The 20,702-nt window shown below is 38.7% G+C and overlaps 2 protein-coding genes across 8 annotated transcripts in view; one reads left to right on the top strand and one right to left on the bottom strand.

Moving 5' to 3' along the window:
* CLDN10 (claudin 10) overlaps positions 1–2,053 on the top strand; it is a 140,309-nt gene extending 138,256 nt beyond the window's left edge. For both annotated transcript variants that reach the window (XM_007960700.3, XM_007960699.3), the window contains exons 4-5: positions 1,047–1,154; positions 1,721–2,053. In XM_007960700.3, coding sequence (XP_007958891.1) covers positions 1,047–1,154; positions 1,721–1,835 — 223 coding nt within the window. In that variant the 3' untranslated portion in view covers positions 1,836–2,053. The remainder of the gene's footprint in view (positions 1–1,046; positions 1,155–1,720) is intronic.
* The window catches only part of DZIP1 (DAZ interacting zinc finger protein 1), a 67,206-nt gene continuing 47,681 nt past the window's right edge, over positions 1,178–20,702 (bottom strand). For 5 of the 6 annotated variants that reach the window (XM_007960703.3, XM_073014440.1, XM_038007817.2 and 2 more), the window contains 8 exons: positions 17,712–17,854; positions 14,054–14,216; positions 13,582–13,711; positions 12,938–12,991; positions 11,315–11,505; positions 9,779–9,909; positions 8,485–8,659; positions 4,856–6,052 (listed from right to left, as the gene is read on the bottom strand). In XM_007960703.3, coding sequence (XP_007958894.2) covers positions 5,973–6,052; positions 8,485–8,659; positions 9,779–9,909; positions 11,315–11,505; positions 12,938–12,991; positions 13,582–13,711; positions 14,054–14,216; positions 17,712–17,854 — 1,067 coding nt within the window. In that variant the 3' untranslated portion in view covers positions 4,856–5,972. Of the gene's footprint in view, positions 1,602–3,530; positions 3,573–4,855; positions 6,053–8,484; positions 8,660–9,778; positions 9,910–11,314; positions 11,506–12,937; positions 12,992–13,581; positions 13,712–14,053; positions 14,217–17,711; positions 17,855–20,702 lie in introns of those variants that run through there. The other variant, XR_012092605.1, reaches the window with a different exon arrangement.

Below are 20,702 nucleotides of genomic sequence, written 5' to 3' on the forward strand. Positions count from 1 at the left end.
GGCCTCCATCTGATACTGAAGCCTGGCCTTGGCTCTTGAACTTGGCTCCCCTGCGCCCTGGGGATGGAACTAACCTTGGGCCCTGTGTTGCCTTCCCCTGGACCTCTTACTCTCTTGCCCCATTTCCCCTATGGCTTCTGTGCTATCAAAACAGACCCTCCGACCCTGGCTTTATTTTACACTGAAAAGCACCGAGATTTCTTTTGTCTTGCAATGGAAGTTTATGGGCCCCAAATGAGAGTTACTAACAAAAACCTAAAATCAACCTATTCTTCTAGAGAAAGGTAAACAAACACGAGCACACACACAGTCGCTGAGATTTTGGTGTACTTTTCTCATTCCTTGTTCTCTGGGTGAACTGAAAGGATTTCCTCTAGTCCGCTACTACAAGTGATGTTTTTTGTCCTCAGGAGCACTGTTCATACATTTGTTTCATGGCCTTCCCGGGGAAGGACTGTCGTTTATCTTTGCATCTGCTCCTGCTGTGGTCATCGGCAGAGCACTATGACCTGCCATCTGGGAGATGCTTAATAGTAATTTATCACTAAATGATAGCTATTGATTCATTTCCCCACTAGACTGCAGTGATTAATGACGATTTGCACATAGCAGGTGCTTAGTAAACATTTACTAAATTGAACTAACATGACAGCAAAAGCAACCTTTCGTTTTCTAACTACAGTCTGCCTACATGCTTTGCGCTGCAGAACAGAATAAATAGATGGAAAGCTTGGCAAGGTTAAGGCAGAGTGCAGAGGAAAGGTGCTGGCTGAGTCAGGAGACCCTGGCCGTGACTACTTTTGCTTTGACCTTGCCCCCGTGGATGCCCTCATTTCCTTTCAGGAGGTTGGGATGGTCTAATGGCTATAAAAACACTTTGGGAAGAGTTTACAGCATTTTACAGCCACAAGGCGTTATTATTTCCTTTACAATTTTCAATAGCAAAAAAACATAATGAGCATTTAGTAAATGTTGACTCTCAGTGTTAAATACTGTTTACTCCCCGAATCAGTGAGCTGTAATGCTTGTGTGATGCTTTCTCACAGGTATGAATTAGGAGCCGCTCTGTTTATTGGATGGGCAGGAGCCTCTCTGTGCATAATTGGTGGTGTCGTATTTTGCTTTTCAATATCTGACAACAACAAAACACCCAGGTAGGAAAAAGAGACAAAAATGATCTGTTAAAAAGTAGAATGCTATTCTAAATCGTGACATGTGGGACAAATTACAGATAGTTCATATGAGTCTTAGAAACTTCCAAAATCCAGAATTGGAAAAGGTTAGGAGTACAGTTAATTTTTTACAGTTTTACCATTATTATATTCCAAAGAAAATTCTGTAAGTAGAAATAAGGGTCTGAATATGAGGACATGTTCTTCACTTGGGCCTCATCATAATTTTCCTGTAGGTAGGCAGGGATGTTGATGGCCTCCACTAAGTCTCCTAGGTTCCAGGAAGACGAGTTTTAAAACATGGTTTTGTGAGAGGATAACTGAACAAATGACCAAGTCATGAGTTTCTTCTGCAGAGATTCTCCATCCCACCAGTTATTCAGAAATGACACTGAAAATACTTCTTGGGGCAAGAGAGAAGAAAGCGATCTAAGAAAGAGGAAGACTTACATTTAGATATTGGCAAAGACGGGCTGAAACAGTTTCTTCCCATTTTTGTTTGCCCTATGCGTAGAATAGAACCTACCAAACTATGTTTTACCTTTCAGATACGCATACAACGGGGCCACATCTGTCATGTCTTCTCGGACAAAGTATCATGGTGGAGAAGATTTTAAAACAACAAACCCTTCAAAACAGTTTGATAAAAATGCTTATGTCTAAAAGAGCTCACTGGCAAGCTGCATCTTGAGTTTGTTATAAAAGCGAACTGTTCACAAAATGATCCCAAGGCCCTCCCATAATTAACACTCAAAACTATTTTTAAAATAGGCATTTGAAGCATTTGTTGATTGCAATGGATGTAAGTGTTCTTACACAGTTATATACTAATCATTTTCTGTTGTGGCTTTCTATAAAAAATAAACAGGTTATTTACAGGATTTGTAAAATGTTTTCTACATTTACTACCAAAAGTTCAGGACGTATTCGTACTCTAGCCTTTTTCATCATTCATAGATACAAGTCTTCGTACCCACTCCTTATGTTTCTTTTCATTCATAAACAGGTATATAAGGAATAATGTCTTATAAACAGCATGGCGGCAATCTGAGAATATTCCTCAAAAGGTGTCCAGGTTAAATAGACATGTTACTGGCTGCATACAGGCAAATTCTAGGTTTTTGTTGTTGTTGTTTTTAGTATTCTACAACATGTATTTAAAAAGCTAAATATTTTTGTGGAAGCAGCAAGTTATCTGGCATAACTTAACTTCTACAGGATCAGAGAATCTTGCTCATTCATGGCCATATCCACATGCCCATGGCCGCTCAGTAGATTGTTGAAAAAGCAAAGCCACACCATTCTCTTTGATGTATGTAGAGAGTTACGCAGCAGGGGATATTCTCTGATTATTCCACTGGCACCATTCGTGAATGTTTAGTTGTTTTCATACATGATGCTGTGATGAAGACTCATGTACATATTTAGCAAATGTTAGTTTCTTACATGTGTCTGTCATGACTGTAATTCATTATGACTGCTCCAGGAAGGGCTAATGGGGCCAATATATTATTGCCTGTCATGTGGCACATCCATGTGAAGGGGCTGAGCGTCCCTGGCACAGAATGCAGAGCCCTGAACTAGGGCATCAGCAGAAGCTGAGATAGAGATATTGGTCGTGGTTGACTGTGGAGCCAATTAAAACCTGTTTATGCCTAGTGTTCCATTATTGGAACGCTAAGCATGTGGGAGTTATTTATATCCTACTGCTCAAGGTCATCGCCAAGGTCTGATTGGAAAAATTCAAAAAATTGCAACCTTAGGCATAAATGGGTTAAGGACATCCCAAGCCCACGTGGTATGTGCCTCACTCAGAACTGACGGGCTGAGTTCTATCTAGTGTGTCTTCCAGAACCTGTTTATGGAACTAACTAACTGGATAACTGAGACACTTGTCATTCCAGGGATTTCTGAACAAAGACACAGCCTTCCTCCTAGAGCCAACCCTATATAACATGCCCACAAGGGCAACATTTATCACAGTTAATACATGCCTTTCATGTCCTGTCTCACTCACTCCTCACAGCCATCCTAGGAGATACATACTGTTTTCATCCTGCATTTACAGAAACAGAAATGAAAGCAGAGAGCTTAAGTAATTTGCCACAGTGATGTCAAAACTAGGCCTTTGAACCAAGACAGTCTAGGGTAAAATATAGTTTCAAAATATGAATAAGAATTGGTATCTGTGTTATCTTTGAGTTAGAAACTGTCTGATATGAATCACAACATGGATGAATGTAGTATTTTCCTGAAGTGTGAAAGACTTAAAAGAAAAATCACATTGTTCCGAGGTGCTCAATGGAAAGAAAAGGAAATGAACAAGTTTGTTAAAAATAAAAATAAAAAATTCCATACCTTGATAATCCTTGAAATATCTTTTGCAGAAATACAAATTAACTGAAAGACATAAAGGTAGATTAGGTCCTACAGGCCAGTGTGGGACAGGGTTGTATGGGTTTGCATTTCAAACAAATTTGTTATTCAAAACTGGTGAAGATAACGCTTAGATTATACTGAAGAATTTAGGGAGGGTGGGGGATGAAGGTCCGTTAGAAACCAGAAACACATTAGTTGGGCATCAGTAAGGGGCAACATAAAGGAATGGTTCCCCTCAAAAACGAACAAACCAAATTTTATACAAAAAATGAGATGCAGCCGGGCGCGGTGGCTCACGCCTAGAATCCCAGCACTTTGGGAGGATAAGGTGGGTGGATCATTTGAGGTTGGGAGTTCAAGACCAGCCTGGCCAACATGGTGAAACCCCGTCTCTACTAAAAATACAAAAAAATTGAACCAGGCATGGTGGTGGGCACCTGTAATCCCAGCTACTCGGGAGGCTGAGGCACGAGAAGCACTTGAATCTGGGAGGCGGAGGTTGTAGTGAGCTGAGATGGCACCACTGCACTCAAGCCTGGGCAACAGAGTGAGACTCTGTCTCAAAAAAAAAAAAAAAAAAAAAAAAAAGATACAACTCACCAGGTAAGTTAAAAGAGGGGCTTTTAAGACACAGATGTAGTGACTTTATTTAAATACTGGGTTTACTTAGCAAAAGTTGATTTCCCCAAGCCCTTCCGCTCAGGAATGAAAACATGGCAGACACAAACACGGAACAGAGGCCTGGCTTACAGGCTCCCCTTGACACTTTGCACCTGCATGGCTTCTGGCAAGTTACTTCATCACTCTCAGTTTCTCACACCTTTAGGATGAGGATTATAACAATAACGACATCATAAAGTTGTCACTAAATGAATTAGTGCATGTTCAAAACCAAACCAGACCAAGTGGTTCTATAAATATCTGTTGAACAAATAACTGAGTGAACAAAGTGACACATGGGTCATCTTCGGGATGGTGTGTTTTTGTAGATTGCCATTCTCTGTCCTGCTACATGAAACCTGGATTCAGCCTTCACTAAAGCTTTTAGAAACATACATATAAAGTGAGTATATCTGCATGAAATAGCCCCTTTAGGAAGTTGGAAAAATTTTTTTAGAGGGCAAGTATGGCTTACAAGTAAAAAGGATCCCAGGGTGGGTGGAAACAGATAAAGATTTGTTCTAACCATTAGGACAGGATGTGATATGGCATAGCTGTCAAGGCCAGATTCTCCCTCTGTAAGACCTCTAATAAGTATAAATTTAACTCAGAATTCATCTCTAATAACACAGCCACAGTCACAATGACATAACGGAGTGCTTTACTGAAAAGGTTGACAAATGAAAAGAGATCTAAAACCCAACAAATCTTTTAGTTAAAAGGTTACTTTTTCTTGGAAACAGAATATAGTACCACCAAGTTATAAAAATGCAAAAAACAGTTTATATGAACTTTCTGACTTTCGACAATGTCATTGTTTAAGAATGTAACTAAATTACTTTTGAGGTATTTCATAATACATGTTGGGTATTTAAAAAGTAAAAAAAAAATACATACATGAATTCCGTAATGACTCAAATATTTTCTATTTAGTCTGATAAATTGGCAATTAAAATAACTACACTTTATTCATAAAATATCCAAGATAAAGAATATACTATATAAAATAACCATTTAATAGTAACATGCTTACAGTTTCTCAAAGCTGAATGTGACAAACGTACTTCAGGAAAATGTATTTAACATTGGACTTAGCTATATTCTAATTCTAAACTTACTTTTTTGGGGTGTGGAGGGGTGGAGTCTTCTATATTGCCCACGCTGGTCTTGAACTCCTGGGCTCAAGCGATCCGCCCACCTCAGCCTCCCAAGTAGCTGGGATTAAAGGTGAACAACACCACACTCGGATTAAACTTACTTCTATATGAAAAATAACCAGACTAACTTTTAGGGACTAGTGGTTCCACCAATTCAATTTTAAGACTACTAAGAGAATTTTATAAACACCTATGATGTTACAGCATACGTAAGAAAAATATTTTTTAAAGTTTTAGTAATTCAAACCAAAACCTGCTGTATGTTAAAAAAAAAAAAATTCACTTAAAAATTAGTTGGGAAAAAATACACTTAACACTACAGTACTGTTCTGAAGAAAAAACTTTTTATGACTTCAATGACATGTTATTTTTAAGCAGCAGCAGAAGTCTTAAACACCTTTATATGCTTCGAAATACTGTTGATGATCTGATTTTCAATACTGTAATAGGTGCCATTAAAGAGACCATTGTTCTTTGAATCAGTCTCTGTGTTGCTGTTGGAAACACAGTAAGGCAGAAGCACTGGAATCATGGAGGCAAGTTACTGAAACACTGTGATACTGAAATACTGCTGGCTTCTGGAAGAATCTTCTGACATGTGGAATTAGACATCTGAAGAATCGCTCCAATCAGTCACAGTTACTAAGCTGCTTTTTAATGTGCTTGATTCATTTTCTTGAAGTCCTGTAAGTGGTGGGGAAAGGCAGGAGAAGAGAAGGCCTCAATGGTTAAACAAGCACATTGTCAAGTCTATAAAAATCCATAATTTCATATTGTCATTAATCACTCAGTGTCTAAATGTGTTCATGAATCCTCATCTCCCAACCCCCATGAGCTATGTATAGGATGCCACTTTAAAATCCAACCATGAATTGGTCGCATCTCTAGGATACACTCACAGGACCCTTGGATGCAAGCTTCCACCCTGCAGCCTACAAACAGCAGGGGCCACATCCTGCTTCCCACTCTTTCCCCAGCATTCAGCTCAGCACCTGGATGTTGAAGGTGCTCAGTACATTTGTGCTGTAGTTACTGACTCTGAGTGAATAGATGGTAAAGAAAGAAGGATGAAATTAGCAAGCCAAGTAGGGATTAAGTGTTAGAAAAGAGATTTTCTAGGGTAGATAGGCTTAACAATGAAGTCAATTTTAAAATGCCATGATTTTGAGCCACTGAAATAGAGTGCAGAGAATTCCACTCAAGTTTGACTGTAGAAATGTGTTCCTCCAGGGGCACAGGTTTATGATGTTGGAGTAAAGAGACAGGAGATTTCCTTAGGGCATCCTCTTGGCTGTGTAAAGAGTCACTGTAATGCAAACAGGGTCTCCTGGTTTTCAATAATTAGAGTTGACGCTTAGCACAGATAACTGATGCCAGTTATGCAACAGCTATGTTATAACCGGACAATGTGACAGAAAAGGTAGTGTGAAGGACAGAGGCAGCAACAGCTTATCTTACAAAGGGGCGAGAGGCTGCTGAAAATGAAAAGAGCAAGGGTGGAGATGTGCAGGTATTAATTTAAAATTACAGACTGGGTGCAGTGGCTCACATCTGTAATCCCAACAGTTTGGGAGGCTGGAGCGGGAGGATCATTTGAGCCCAGGAGTTTGAGACCAGCCTGGGCAACCTGGTGAGACCCCATCTCTAATTAAAAACAAAAAAAGTAATAAAATTATAAGTAGGAGTACAAAAACAGTGAAGAAGGCATGAGAGGTACAGTGGGTGGTGAAAATGAGCCAAGCCCCCATCTGTCTTTGCAGGACATCAATAGTTAATATCTAAAGTCGATGAATCAACAGAGTGGTTTAAGGCCGTTACTGACAGGCACAGAGGTACCACTAATGAAGGTGGTGTGATGGCATAGAGAAGCCTTCTGAACTACTCAGCTTTCAACATGTGCAAGAATTACTTTGACAAAAAAATTAAAATTTTCTAATTTAAAAAAATTTACTGAGTTATTAGGCTTATCTAGGCTCTAGATTGGGGGATGTGAAAATCATTTCAAGTAATTATCTCATAGTATTTCATCCCACTGACTACAATGCTACAAGAGAAACCTCCCTTGGGAGAAAATGAAGAAAAATATTTAATAGGGAAACAGATTAATATAGAAAGATTGCCAGAAAAGTGGTCTCATTCAGGTATATGGTCAGAAATTTTAATTCCTAAAAGGCATCTTCATGAAAAGAATATGGGTATAGACATTTTCAAAAATAATATAAAAGCCAGGCATTGTGGAGAACATCTGTAGTCACAGCTACTCAGGAGGCTGAGGCAGGAGGATTGCTTGAGCCCAGGAGTTTGAATCCAGCCTAGGCAACATACTGAGACCCCATAGCCTAAAAAAAAAAAAAAAAAAATTTTTTTTTGAGACTGAGTCCCACTCTTTTGCTAGGTTGCAGTGCAGTGGCGTGATCTCAGCTCACTGCAACCTCCGCTTCCCAGGTTCAAGTGATTCACCTGCCTCAGCCTCCCGAGTAGCTGGGACTACAGGTGCCCACCACCACGCCCAACTAATTTTTGTAATTTTTGTAGAGACGGGGTTTCACCATGTTGGCCAGGATGGTCTCGATCTCTTGACCTCGTGATCTGCCCGCCTCGGCCTCCCAAAGTGCTGGGATTACAGGCGTGAGCCACTGCACCCAAACAAACAAACAAAAAATGTAAAGAATACAAACAATTTGGGGGCTACGAGTGGTGGCCCATGCCTGTAATCCCAGCACTCTGGGAGGCCGAAGTGGGAGGACTGCCTCAGTTACTAGGGAGGCTGAGGAGGGAGGGCTGCTTGAGCCTAGAAGGTTAAGGCTGCAGTAAGCCATGACAGCACCATTGTACTCCAGCCTGGGTGACAGTAACACCCTGTTTCAAAAAATAAAAATAAAAATAAATTTAAAAATTTAAAGACTAAAGATTAGTCCTATAATTAAATAAAAATAACAATATATATGAATCAGTAAGTTATACATATCCACTCCTTATTTAAATAACATAAAGCACTGACAGCTTTCTTTCTTGTCTGATGATATACTAGCATAAGTTAATTAGATATTTATAAAGATGAAACACAACTAATAAGAAAATGGACTGAGCTGGTATTAGAGGGGAAAGCAGCGAACCTTCTCCCTTTGGCCCCTTAGGATTAAATGCGCCCCAGGCATTTAGCACATGAGCAAAATGTGGCTCATTTTTCACAGGTGGAGGTTCCTTCTGTTCTTTTCCAGATTTTTTTCCCAAAGATATCTCCTCCTCTAGGGATGATATGTCCCAGTCTTCATCCTCCACATCTGCACACTAAAAGAAAGGAATGGAGAATAATTAATGTTTCTTTAAAAAAACCAAAAACCGGTGCCCCTCAATCATTTTATTGGTTAGACTGAGCATCTAACATTGAACCATAAGGAAAGAAGTGGGGAACTATTAATACTTCCAAATCTAGTCGTTTCTGCAGGGCAATGAAGTGGATTTGGAAGTTGGTATTCTGAAATCTAAATCATCTATTTTTCATTTCTGCCATGGAAATATATGTTTCCTACTCTACCAATCATGAATGTAGAAAATTCCAGAAATACTACACTGTAGGGGTATGAAACTCTAAAAGGCAGGGTGCTCTCGAGTAGGAGTGAGGTCTGCTCTCGCATCTTACCTCTGTGATAATAATGACATCTAACTACGGGCACATCACACCAAGGCCTGGACAAATAGCCCCCAACCGGAAGGTGCACACAGTTCTAGCATGTCCTTCCTAAAGAAAGATGCTTTTGCACTCTCTTGAATGACACAGGACTTTCTGTCATTTTTGGCTTGTGTAACACAAATAGAATTAACTAATAAAAGTAATCTGACAAAATGCCCTGGACTGGAAGACCAGTTAACACAGATGATGCATTGCTGTGCCCAGAAATACAATGGAAGAGCTCCATCCACAGAAACACTTCTGGCATCTTGGCTGTTAGAACCGCTGGGAAAATGTTTGGGCTTCTTCTCTAATGCAGACAGAGGAGCTTGAGCTCCACCCTCACTTCAGCTCCCAAGTGGGGCTAAACCCTTAAAAGTCCCTAAGATCTCATGTGAGGGTAGTGGAGAAGATCTGAAGGGCCCTGATTCTGGTCAGTCACAAATTTCTTTGTACAAATCATTTGATATCTGCAAGTATCAAATAATACATGTGACAGGATTTTGAAAACCTGTAAAGTGTGATGCTTATTATGTATTGTTGCAGTTATCACACCAATATCTTTGACTGTCTATGGAATGGAAAGAAATGCAATACTGAGAACAAGAAAGGTGAAAATCTCAACCTCTACTATACCAGCTAACTATCTGTTTTATATTTCACTACAAAAAGTGTGACCATTAAGGTGTTGTCAAAAGACAAATAAATGTATATCTAGAAAGTAAAAGTGATTTCACCTTTAGTTCTTGTAATTCTTCTTTTTTGATAAACATCTCAGGAACATTAGTTCCACCAACTGGTTTATTCACATTTTTGCGATGTGAAAACATCTTTTCAACTTTTTCAGTAGGTGTTTTAATGGTGGCTCCTATAAGATCAATAAAAATTAGGCAAGTGAAGTATTTAAAAATTTCACCTATCTTCAATTCCAAAATAACCTTACAGGAAACTTTGAAAGAGTCTAAGCTTTGGAAATAATTATGTATTACTTCCAAGTCAGTTGATGTACTTTGGGGTTAAAAAATTAAACACATAATCCTTAAAATAATCATAATCCTTGAGACTATGAGCTATAAAGTTTTCATTTTATTTAATTAATTAAAAAAAATAGAGACGAGGTCTTGCTATGTTGCCTAGGCTGGTCTTGAACTCCCGGGTTCAAGGAATCCTCCTGCCTCGACCTCCCAAAGTGCTGGGATTACAGGTGATAGTGACTGTGCCTGGCCTAAAGTTTTCATTTTAAATCAAAGAAAGATGGATCTCATTCAAGTGTGTGGTCAGAAATTAATTTCAGTGAGATAACCTGCATGAATGGAATATTCATAAGGGTATTTACAAAAACAATATGAATTTTTAAAAGAATTCATTATATTTTATCTCATTACACAAATACATGGTATATACACATTATATACAATACAAATTACATCCAAAATATGTTAAATATAACAAATTACATACAATATATTAAATATAATAAATTACATCTGATATGTTTAAAATATATAATTTTAAAATTGCATTAAGTAGAATTTTTTAAAAAAATAATGACCCATCAGCTCTACTTCTCTTCAGCAAATATTTGCAGTGACAGGCTAAGATCTTTCTTCCTTTAGTATTACTCCAGCTCCAAGAGGCAGCACAGTGTATTAGAACAGCCATTCTCATAGTCACCCAGTGTCCTCAGTTGAATTGTGTCCCTCTAAATTCACATGTTGAATTTCTAGCCCCCATTCCTTAGAACATGACCTTATTTGGAGGCAGTGTCTTTGCAAAGGAAATCAAGGTAAAGTGAGGTCATTAGGATGGGCCCTAATCCAATGTCCTTATACAAACGAGACATCTGGACAGAGATGCACACAGAGGGAAGATGATGTGAGGATGCACAGGGAGAAGACAAGTCAAGGACAGAGACGCGGAACAGACCCTCCCTGGCAGCCCTCACAGGAACCAACAGTGCCTACACCTTGCGGTTGTACTTCCAGCCTCCAGAACTGTGAGGCAATAAGGTTGTGTTCCTTAAGCCACCCAGTTTATGCTACTGTTATAGCAGCCCTAGCAAACTAATATACCAGGTATCATTCCCAACTCCTTCCTCTCCTTCAACTGGAAAGTGCTAAGCCCTCCCCATTTTCCGTGGGCACCTTTGGGATCCGCTGCATCCGTTTCTTGCGCACCCTCCCAGAGTTCAGACTCCCAATGGTCGGTACACCTGGGTGAGGGCCACCGTCCTAAATAAAGTTTCCAGAGAGTTTTCCAAGGTAACAGCTCACCTGTGGGCTTGGGAGAATCATCAGTGTTCTCGATCTCGCTTCCCTCGGTCCCGTCCGCGTCACTTTTCACTGCGTTCTTCCCGAAGCTGCCTTTGTTTTGTGATGGCGGCACAGGAAGTGGGCCTGGGGATGTGTATGCCCGGATGAGGTCGTCGTCCTCCTGCTCCTCCTCTGAACTAAAGGGAGGGGTCCTACACAAATCAACACCGAGACAGGGGCGCTGTTTTCGTAACGCTTCAGGATTTATGATATTAAAAGATATGCTTCTTAAAGTGGTGGCACCTTTCTCAGGTAATTCCCAGTGGGCACAAGTGCCTTTGGGGCTATGACCAAGATGGCGGCAAGGCCAGAGGTTATACCCGTGACTGAAGCATCCTCCCACGCCCAGATCTCTGCCAGCCACAGGGCATGTTTATCAAAATGGGCTGAAGCTGGGGCCTGTCTCCTCTAAACTCAAATGTGCATATTCTTAATAATTTTGGTTTTCATACACCTAAGAAAAACATTTCTCAGAGAAAAACATTTCCTCAGTATAACCACTCATCTTTTAAAATTGTATCATTACTTACAGTTTCTTTATACTGCACTTTATTGCAAAGAGCTTTTACATACACAATCTCATTTGTATCATCACATGAATTATTACCCCCATTTTAAAGTGAAATAGAAGTTCAAAGCAGTGTTCGTTCATTTAAATAATATTTATTGGGCACCTAACTTCCAGACAATGTGTCAGTCTTGTACATGTTGATTCATTCACACCACATCCCAAGAAATAATGCTATTCCCATGAGATTATGTATAAGAAAAGTGCTTTTGAAGGGTGAATCATTGTTTATTGTCTCTAATACACAGTGCCTCAATGAAGAGAGATTTATGTCATCAATATCTCCAGAATAAGGCAATGATGATTAAATTATTCATGATCAAATTAGTCTTACTCATAATTAGTAACAATATACCTACAATTTATTGAGTACCCACAAGTGCCAAGCACTGAGCCAAGCCCTCTTCATACACTCCCATTTAATTTGTAGAACTCTCTTGTGAAAAAGGCAGTATTATTCCATATTGCAGATAAAGAAATTGGGACTTAAAACATCCCATATTACAGATAAGAAAACAAGCTTAAAACAGTAATCAACTAAATCAGTAGCACACAGGTGATGAGCAACTGAGCTAGGGTTTTTAGTATCCTAAGAGAATCTAAGAGAGGAAGAGCTACTAGGGTCATTATTAACTTCCACAAAAAACTGGAACACGAAATTACATTTAAAACAAACTTATACTGTCACAGGTCTAGGCATAAAAACTCAACATCAGCCATTTAATTTAAATGTACTTATTGAGAAATTACTCAACATTGTCAGGGGGTGGATATAAGAATGACTCAGGTGTCTCTCTTCTTAATGGAGTCCACAATGTGGTTAAGGGCTATTGACTTATGTACTAACTGATAAAGACACAAAGACATGTCACAAATAACATATCACAAAGGGACAAATTATGATAGTAAATAATTATGGCTTCATTCAACCATAATGAGCATACTACTTTAAAATGAAAGGAATGTTCAGTGAAAATAATTTTTAAAATGACCCTCCCATCCCCATCAGTACTCACGTAATACTTGAAGACTTTCTGGGAAAATGATCTTCCATGATATTTTTCTTAATTCTAAAAAACAACAGAAAAATATTTTTAAATTGCAGAAGTTAATAATATGATTTCAGATACATTTCTATGGAACTGGTGAGTTTTGCTTTTGACATATACTAACGAGGAAGAGCAGCAACAAAAGTCACCAACTGTCAACAAGAGACTGGTAGGAATTACAAGTGTGATTCTCTGTTGGACCAAACACTGTTATGGACTCAATGTCTGTGTCCCCCCTGCCCCAAATACATATGTTGAAGACCTAACCCACAGTATGATGGTATCTGGTGGGCCTTTGGGAGGTGATTAAGTTTAGATGAGGTCATTGAAGATGGGGGCCCCCATGATGGGATTGGTGCCTTGTAAGAGGAAGTGAGGCCAAAGCTTGCTGTATCTCCACCATCTGAAGGCATGGCAAGAAGGCAGTCATCTGCAAGGCAGAGAGCCTTCACCAGAACCTGACTATACTGGTATCCTGATCTTGGACTTTCAGCCTCCAAAATGGGAATATAAGACATTTCTGTGAAGCCACCCACTCTATGGTATTTTGTTAAAGCAGCCTGAGCTAAGACAAACATTGATAAAATAAATCTGAAGGCTGAAATACTCACTTTGAAACAGATGTCCTATCAGTAGAAACAGCTTTTTGTCTAATCAGTTGTCTGTTTTTGGGAGGAAGTTGTATCATTTTGGGTACTTCTCCAGTTGAAAGGGTATCCATTTGAGAAACACTGTACTTATCTGGAATATAGTGTCATTCATGAGTCTCCATTGCCTTTATGGTCAGTAAGTGAAAAGCAAAGGTAAACAGTGTAATACACCCTATGCTGCTGTGGAAATGAACAGTCCCATCTCTAGGGTTTAAAGCCAGAGTCTAGGGTTGTTGTTTTGTTTTTACTGTAAAAGCAAAACCCAAGACCCAGCATTTAATAGTACAAACAGTAAGAGAGTTGTCAATGAAGTGGCAAAGTTTGTTAACCATTTAAAATTATAATAATTTAATGATATCTTGTGGTGAAAAAAAGAAGAAAAAAGAAAAAGTTGTTAAATTAAGCTCCCATTTGCAGTAGGTAACAAGCTTACCTGAAGATAGTAGTGCTTTCTCCTCAATTTTACAGCTGACTTGATGTTCAAGGAATTCTCGAATTTGATGAAAGTTAGGTATTTCTCTTTCTTGTTTATGTCTTTCTGATTCTACACTTTTTAGTACTTTATGCAATTGATCACTTGAAATGCCATGTACATCCTGAAAGAATAAGATGTTAAGTTGGCCAATTATCCTGGGAGGTTTCATTTCATGGGGATATATCAGCATTAACTATGCCAACATTTCAGTCCATCCTTACAGGACTCCAGCTGTGTGTAGAGGGTGAGGGTGCCCCAACAAGTAACACACTGTCCTGGCCCCAAAGAGGCCATGAGTTCAGTTGGGCACATAAGGCATGCATATGTTTATGACTGGCTGACCAACGAGGCTATGTGTCATAAGAACCCAATGAGTCTACAAAGGCTAGAAGAATTCCAGGGAGAGAGGCCATTGAAGGCCCCAGTGGCCAGAGAAGCCTGAAAGGGAAGGCTGAGCTGTGGCCTGAAAGACAGGTGGAGTCAAACAAGTAAAAACAAGGAGAAATTTCCAGATGGGTAGGCATGGGGTACGGACACCTGTGAGAAAGGAAGGTGTTGAGGCAGAAACAGGCAAGGCACATCCCACAGGTTAATGCTTACAAAGACCTGGGTGATGAAACCAGCAGAAGAGACTAAATGCCAACCCAAAAGGCTGAAAGGTTATTCTACAAGGAACAATAGGTCATCAGAGCATCAGAGGTGACTTACTTTCTCTTTTTTTTTTTTTTTTTTTTGAGACAGAGTCTGGCCCTATCACCCAGGCTGGAGTGCAACGGCACGATCTTGGCTCATTGCAACCTCCGCCTCCCGGATTCAAATGATTCTCCTGCCTCAGCCTCCCTAGTAGCTGGGATTACAGTCACCCACCACCACACTCAGCTAATTTTTGTATTTTTAGTAGAGATGGGGTTTCACCGTGTTGGCCAGGCTGGTCTCAAACTCCAGACCTTGTGATCCACCTGCCTTGGCCTCCCAAAGTGCTGGGATTACAGGCGTGAGCCACCGCACCTGGCTAGAGGTGACTTTTAACTATGCAAATAGCATAATTAAAGAGACAATATGAGAAAAGTCATCTGGATTTGATGAGAATCTAGACAGAAGAAAACTAGTTAAAGGGATATTTGTTGAATAACAGTGTCTCACACACACACAGCTACCTATCATCTTTGTCCCCATACCCCTTGCTTCCCTCAGCCTTCCCAGTCCCAGGTACTGGCCCTACCACCCACCCAGTTGCCCAGGACAGAAATCTGCATCATCAGATTAAGTACCACCTCCAAGAAGAAGTTTTCTCTGACCTCAGTTATTCAATCAACCCCCTCCTCTACTTTTCCTTTATTTCACTTCATATAATCTAAATTAGAGATCTCCCATTTGTCTGGACAATCATTTGTTTTATGCCTATCTTCCTATACCATGTAGCTGGAGGATAAGGCCTAATACTGTACAAATGTCAATCCTTCCCACTTAATATACAAAACTGGAAACCATTTCAATCAGAATCCCAACAAGCATTATTCTGGGAGTTGAAAAGTTATTCCTAAAGTTCACTGGAAAACAAAACATGGAAGAACTACCAGTAAATTTTTGAAATAAGAAGACTACTGAAGAAGGCATGGCCTATAAAAGATACTAAAACACAGGACAAAGCCACTACAACTAAATTAGTATGGTGTGGGCAAAGGAACACACAAAAACCAAGGTAAAACAGTTGAAAGTCCAAAAACAAATCCAAATATATATAGGGATTTCCTATATGACAAAAGTGTCCTTTTAAATAAATGGAGAAACAAGGGATTATACAACAAATGATATTGGGGCACCTGATCCAACTGGAAATTAAGTTAGCTTTTCCAAATCACTGTTTCAAAACCCAATTCTTAAAGCCCAGATAGACAAAAACAAAATAAGGCAAAACAAAACAAACAAAAAACTAGGAAAACCTCTCCAAGCACTAGGAAAAAAAAAGAAAGTTTTAATAATCTTAGGATAAAAGAAAATGTCCCAATTAAAATTAAAACCCAAAAAGCCACTTGCAAACAATCAATATGGAAAACTACAGTTTCAAGAAACAATCTGTGTAGGATGAATGTCTTTGATTTCCACTGCCCAAAGGGTGGTCAAAACCCACCTAAAAAGGGTCTATGTGCAGATTTAAAAAGACTGAGTTGATGAAAGATGTGGAGCAACTAAACTCTCAAACACTGTTAGGGGCAGTGTGAGTTGGTACAAAGACTTTGGAAAACTATTTGACAACACCTACTATACTAAACATATGCCTACCCTTTGACCCAGCAATTTCATCCCTAGATATATATTCAAGAAAAACAAATGCCCATGTTCACCAAAAGACACGTACAAGAATTAACAGCCAAGAAGAGCCCCAAAATAAAAACACAAATGTCCATCAGCAGGGAAGAGATAAACTGCAGTATAGTCACACAATAGAATGCTATAAGGCAATAATAAATAAAGAACAAACTACTACTACATGAAAGAACAGGTATGAATCATATACATAAAATCATAAGCAAAAGAAGATATAAAATATTACACAGTGTATGACTCCACTTTTATGAGGTTCAAGAATAAGCAAAACTAAGTCAGAATACCCTTTCTCTCCAACTGGGAAGTAGGGGATGATATTGACAGGAGAAGGTAAAGAGAGTCTTCCAGAGTGTTGGAAATGTTCGATCTCATCATTTGGGTGCTGGTTATAGATCGTACACACACATCCATGTAAATACAAATCCGCCTATATACATAAAAGTATACAAACATGTATATCCACAAATATAGCCACATACACATACATATGAAAACATAATCATCTATATACATACATATACACAAATGTATATACACATATAATATACACAAATGTGTATACACATACACAAATATCTGCATATACACGGATACATACATGTATATATACATATCTACATACACACATACACACTATACACATCCACGTGTGTGCCCATGCATGCATATGTGCTCAGAAGCTTTGCATATGTATGTATATATGCATATTTAGATGCACTTTTTTATATACATATAAACTAATGAAGTTCAATTAAGGTTTGTGTCTTTTATGTATGTCAATAAAAATAGAAAAAGCAAGAAGAATCTATATGATAGGATATACCAAAATTATTCAATCTGGCAACAATATGAAACCGTATCCATTCATCCATTCATTCAACATGTATTAATGAAGTGCTGGTTTTGTAATAGGCAATGATTTGAGGTTAATATCAGAATGTAAGCAGTACTGTGACTGCCTAGATACAAACCCTGGCTCCTTCATTACTAGCTGTATGACGTTAATCAAGTTACTTACCTTTTCTGTAAAATGTCAAGATACTAATGTCATTTATTTCAGAGATTTGTTTCTATGTTTAAATGAGTTGATATTTGTTAAGTTCTTAGAAGTGTGCCAGGCACACAGTGAATGCTATTCAAGTGTTTGATAAATAAGGTAGGTCACATCAGCCTCTGGTCTCCAAACACGGACAGAATTGATGTGCTTTCTTCTCTTCTCTGATCATTTCTAATTTAGAAAACAAAATATAGCAAAACTAACAAATATTCCAGAAATGAATGAACATACTGCATTAATCCCCAAGGTTTCCAGTTTCTCCATCAAGTTCTGCTCCACCATTGTTCTTAGTCCCTTAGTGAGGGAGGAGTTACTCTTCAAAGCTTTCCTTAAATGCATTTTGTTGTTATTTAATTTCTGTTCATTTTCTCTTCCTGAAATAAGGTTTTAAAAATGTGTTAAAAAATGAATTAAGCAAATACATCAAATCTCTAAGCAGAAAATGACAAAGTACAGCTTTTAAGCAGCAAGTATTTGTGATGTTTTAAAACTTTTGGATATTTTAGTCACTCAGCACAATACAGAATGCTTAAGTTACGTAACTTTTAAAACTATTTTATGTCTACTTTAAAACTTCAATATTTTTAAAGACTCTGGATCACTTAATCAGATGACAACTATAGATATATATGTATCTACAGAAGCATGATGAAAAAAATTATTTAGGAGTTTAATGTTTTATCACTAGAATTATATCACTATCTCCTGAAAAATTCATCTCTAAGCTCACTCTGTTAGAATTTACGTATCATCTTATGAAGAAAAAGCCCAATTTACTTTAAATAATTAAAAATTTTTGGCCATCTCAGTGGCTCACACCTGTAATCCCAGCACTTTCGGAGGCTAAAGTGAGTGGCTCACTTGGACCCAGGAGTTTGAGATTAGCCTGAGCAACATAGTGAGGCCCCATTTCAATTTATTTTAAATTAAAAAAAAAAACACTTTTTCAAAGTTTTTTAGTTTACTAGAAGCTAAGTACATATAAAACTTCAAGATGTGAAAATCATTATCCCCCTCAAAATATTTACCAAAATGAAAAAGGATAACAAAAGTATTAGCAAAAATGTATTTTGTTTAAAACAACCTGTAATTAAAAACAAAGAAACCAAAACCAACAGGACATACTCTCCTCACTTCCATCCCTACCCCTTTTTTATTCCCCACTAAAAACAAATGTCAAGTTCAAAAGAGTTTGGAGAAGAATGATGGCATGACCTTTAAAAATCTGAGTCCTTATGTACAAAGGAACTAAAGACTTGATTAAAGAGATGCGATGTTTGGCAGTTCAGACCCTTACTGACTGTCCAAAGCCTGATCTGGGAGAAATGTGACAACTATACTACCATTTTGGAGCCTAATCTCCTAGCAGGGGCATTTTGCCCACCAAAGGATGGCATCAAATGCCATTTCCTAGGTGTAGGGCTCCAGGCCGCCTGAGACTCTCCCTTCACTGCTGCCTCACCCATCTCAGCAGACGGGATTCTTAATACCCATAGTACTTGGATTTGCAGGAGATCTTGAACAAAATGTCTTTTTGTTTAAGATGTTTTCTAAACACCAGTTCAATTCCCACATTAACAAATATTTCTATTACATAAATAGATGGTTTTACTGAAAGCAAAATTAGATTGCTTTTTTGTACATTAAATAGAAGAAAAAAACCCTGCACAAAAATACTATTCTATGTTTTGCTACTGCAGCTTGCTAAGCTGAAGTGATAAAACTGCATATAATTATATATTAAAGTCAGAACTAATCTTAAATTGTATAGTCTCAGCAATCATGCTGCTGTTTAACCACCAATGTTTACAAATATTCTGAAACCACCAAAAAAAGCACTTCTACAAAATCATAGCTGTAGCCACTATGTCGCTGGCTTTAGCTTTTAGGTGGCCATCAAGTGTGCAACTGTCTAGGGCCAAAAATAAAAAGAGGCACCAAGAGAGAGCCTGGAAGTCTTGGTGCCACCATTGAAATAGACATACCCCCTACCCCAATTATGCAAAGAATCTTTTGGCCAATATCTCAGATAATGAAGGACGTACATACACAGAAGCATCGCCTAAAAAGAGGCTCTGGGCCCTGTTTCCTCTGGGACTTGGGGCCACATACAGGGGCAAGCAATGCCTGGAATGACTTGGCCGCAGTTAGAAGAGCTGTAAAGCCTTTGCTGTTAGTTGTTGAATTCATTTGCCGATGTGTCTCTGATCACCCTCAACTCTGATGACAGGTTCATGTTGATGACTGAGTTTCCCCAAACTACTGCAGATTAAGCATTTCCCTCTATCCTCAAATTCACCTTATATACTGGTGCTTGCTTTGGGAAATCATTTATGAATAATTACAGCACCCTTGGTAAAGATTCTTACGAGGCTGGGACTGGCCAATGGAAGCAAGAGAAAGAACGTAGAGTAGGCAGGGAAAAATAAAGTTTTTAAGTAGAAGTGGAATTCATCACTTGAAAATCAACCACAGCTGAAGATTTTAGTTAAAGCACATATTGCTCACCAAGACCAAGGCAAAACTTTCTAAAGACTAGCATTTCCTTCAAATACAAATTTTCGAACACAAGCAAGCAGATGGCCAGGCTAATGCACAACAGTCCATACATGGGATCAGTTTTATCAGACATACAACATCCCATTTATGGTAAACAAATAATTGTAGCACGAAGCAAATGATTTTTTAAAATCCTTGAATTTCTGAGTTGGAAAGGACTTTATCTACCACCTAGTAATGACAGATTTTTCACATGAGGATACTAGAAACAGCAGTACAGTAACTTCCCCAAAGGCCATCCAGATGGTCCTGTAGAGGCCACATCAGCTTCCCTTTCTCCATTTGCTCTCTGCAGTAAACTATGGACAGTGGAAAACCTGGATGTTGTCACTAATTAAACTCAACAACCTGAAGCAGGCTCTTAACCCCCCTATGTTTTCTTTCTGGAAAATAAAATGGCCTCTAAGATCCCTTCTGGCCCTCACATTCTAGCATCTATAAAACAGCAAGATCAAATATGCCTCTGCTCAAAAAGCAGGTACACAGAAATATGCGTGTGTGAGTTACTTTTTAGTAAAGGCCATGGTGTTTTTGCAAACCACTGCCAAAATTGAGCTTCACAAGCACTTATCTGCAAAATGTTAGCACAAGCTGAGGAATTTATTGATGGCAGTTAATCTGCTGTCAGCATGTTAACTCCACAGAGGTGCTAGAAGGAGGCAG

Source organism: Chlorocebus sabaeus, chromosome 3 (genome assembly GCF_047675955.1).
Source record: "Chlorocebus sabaeus isolate Y175 chromosome 3, mChlSab1.0.hap1, whole genome shotgun sequence".
Classification (NCBI taxonomy): Eukaryota; Metazoa; Chordata; class Mammalia; order Primates; family Cercopithecidae; genus Chlorocebus; species Chlorocebus sabaeus.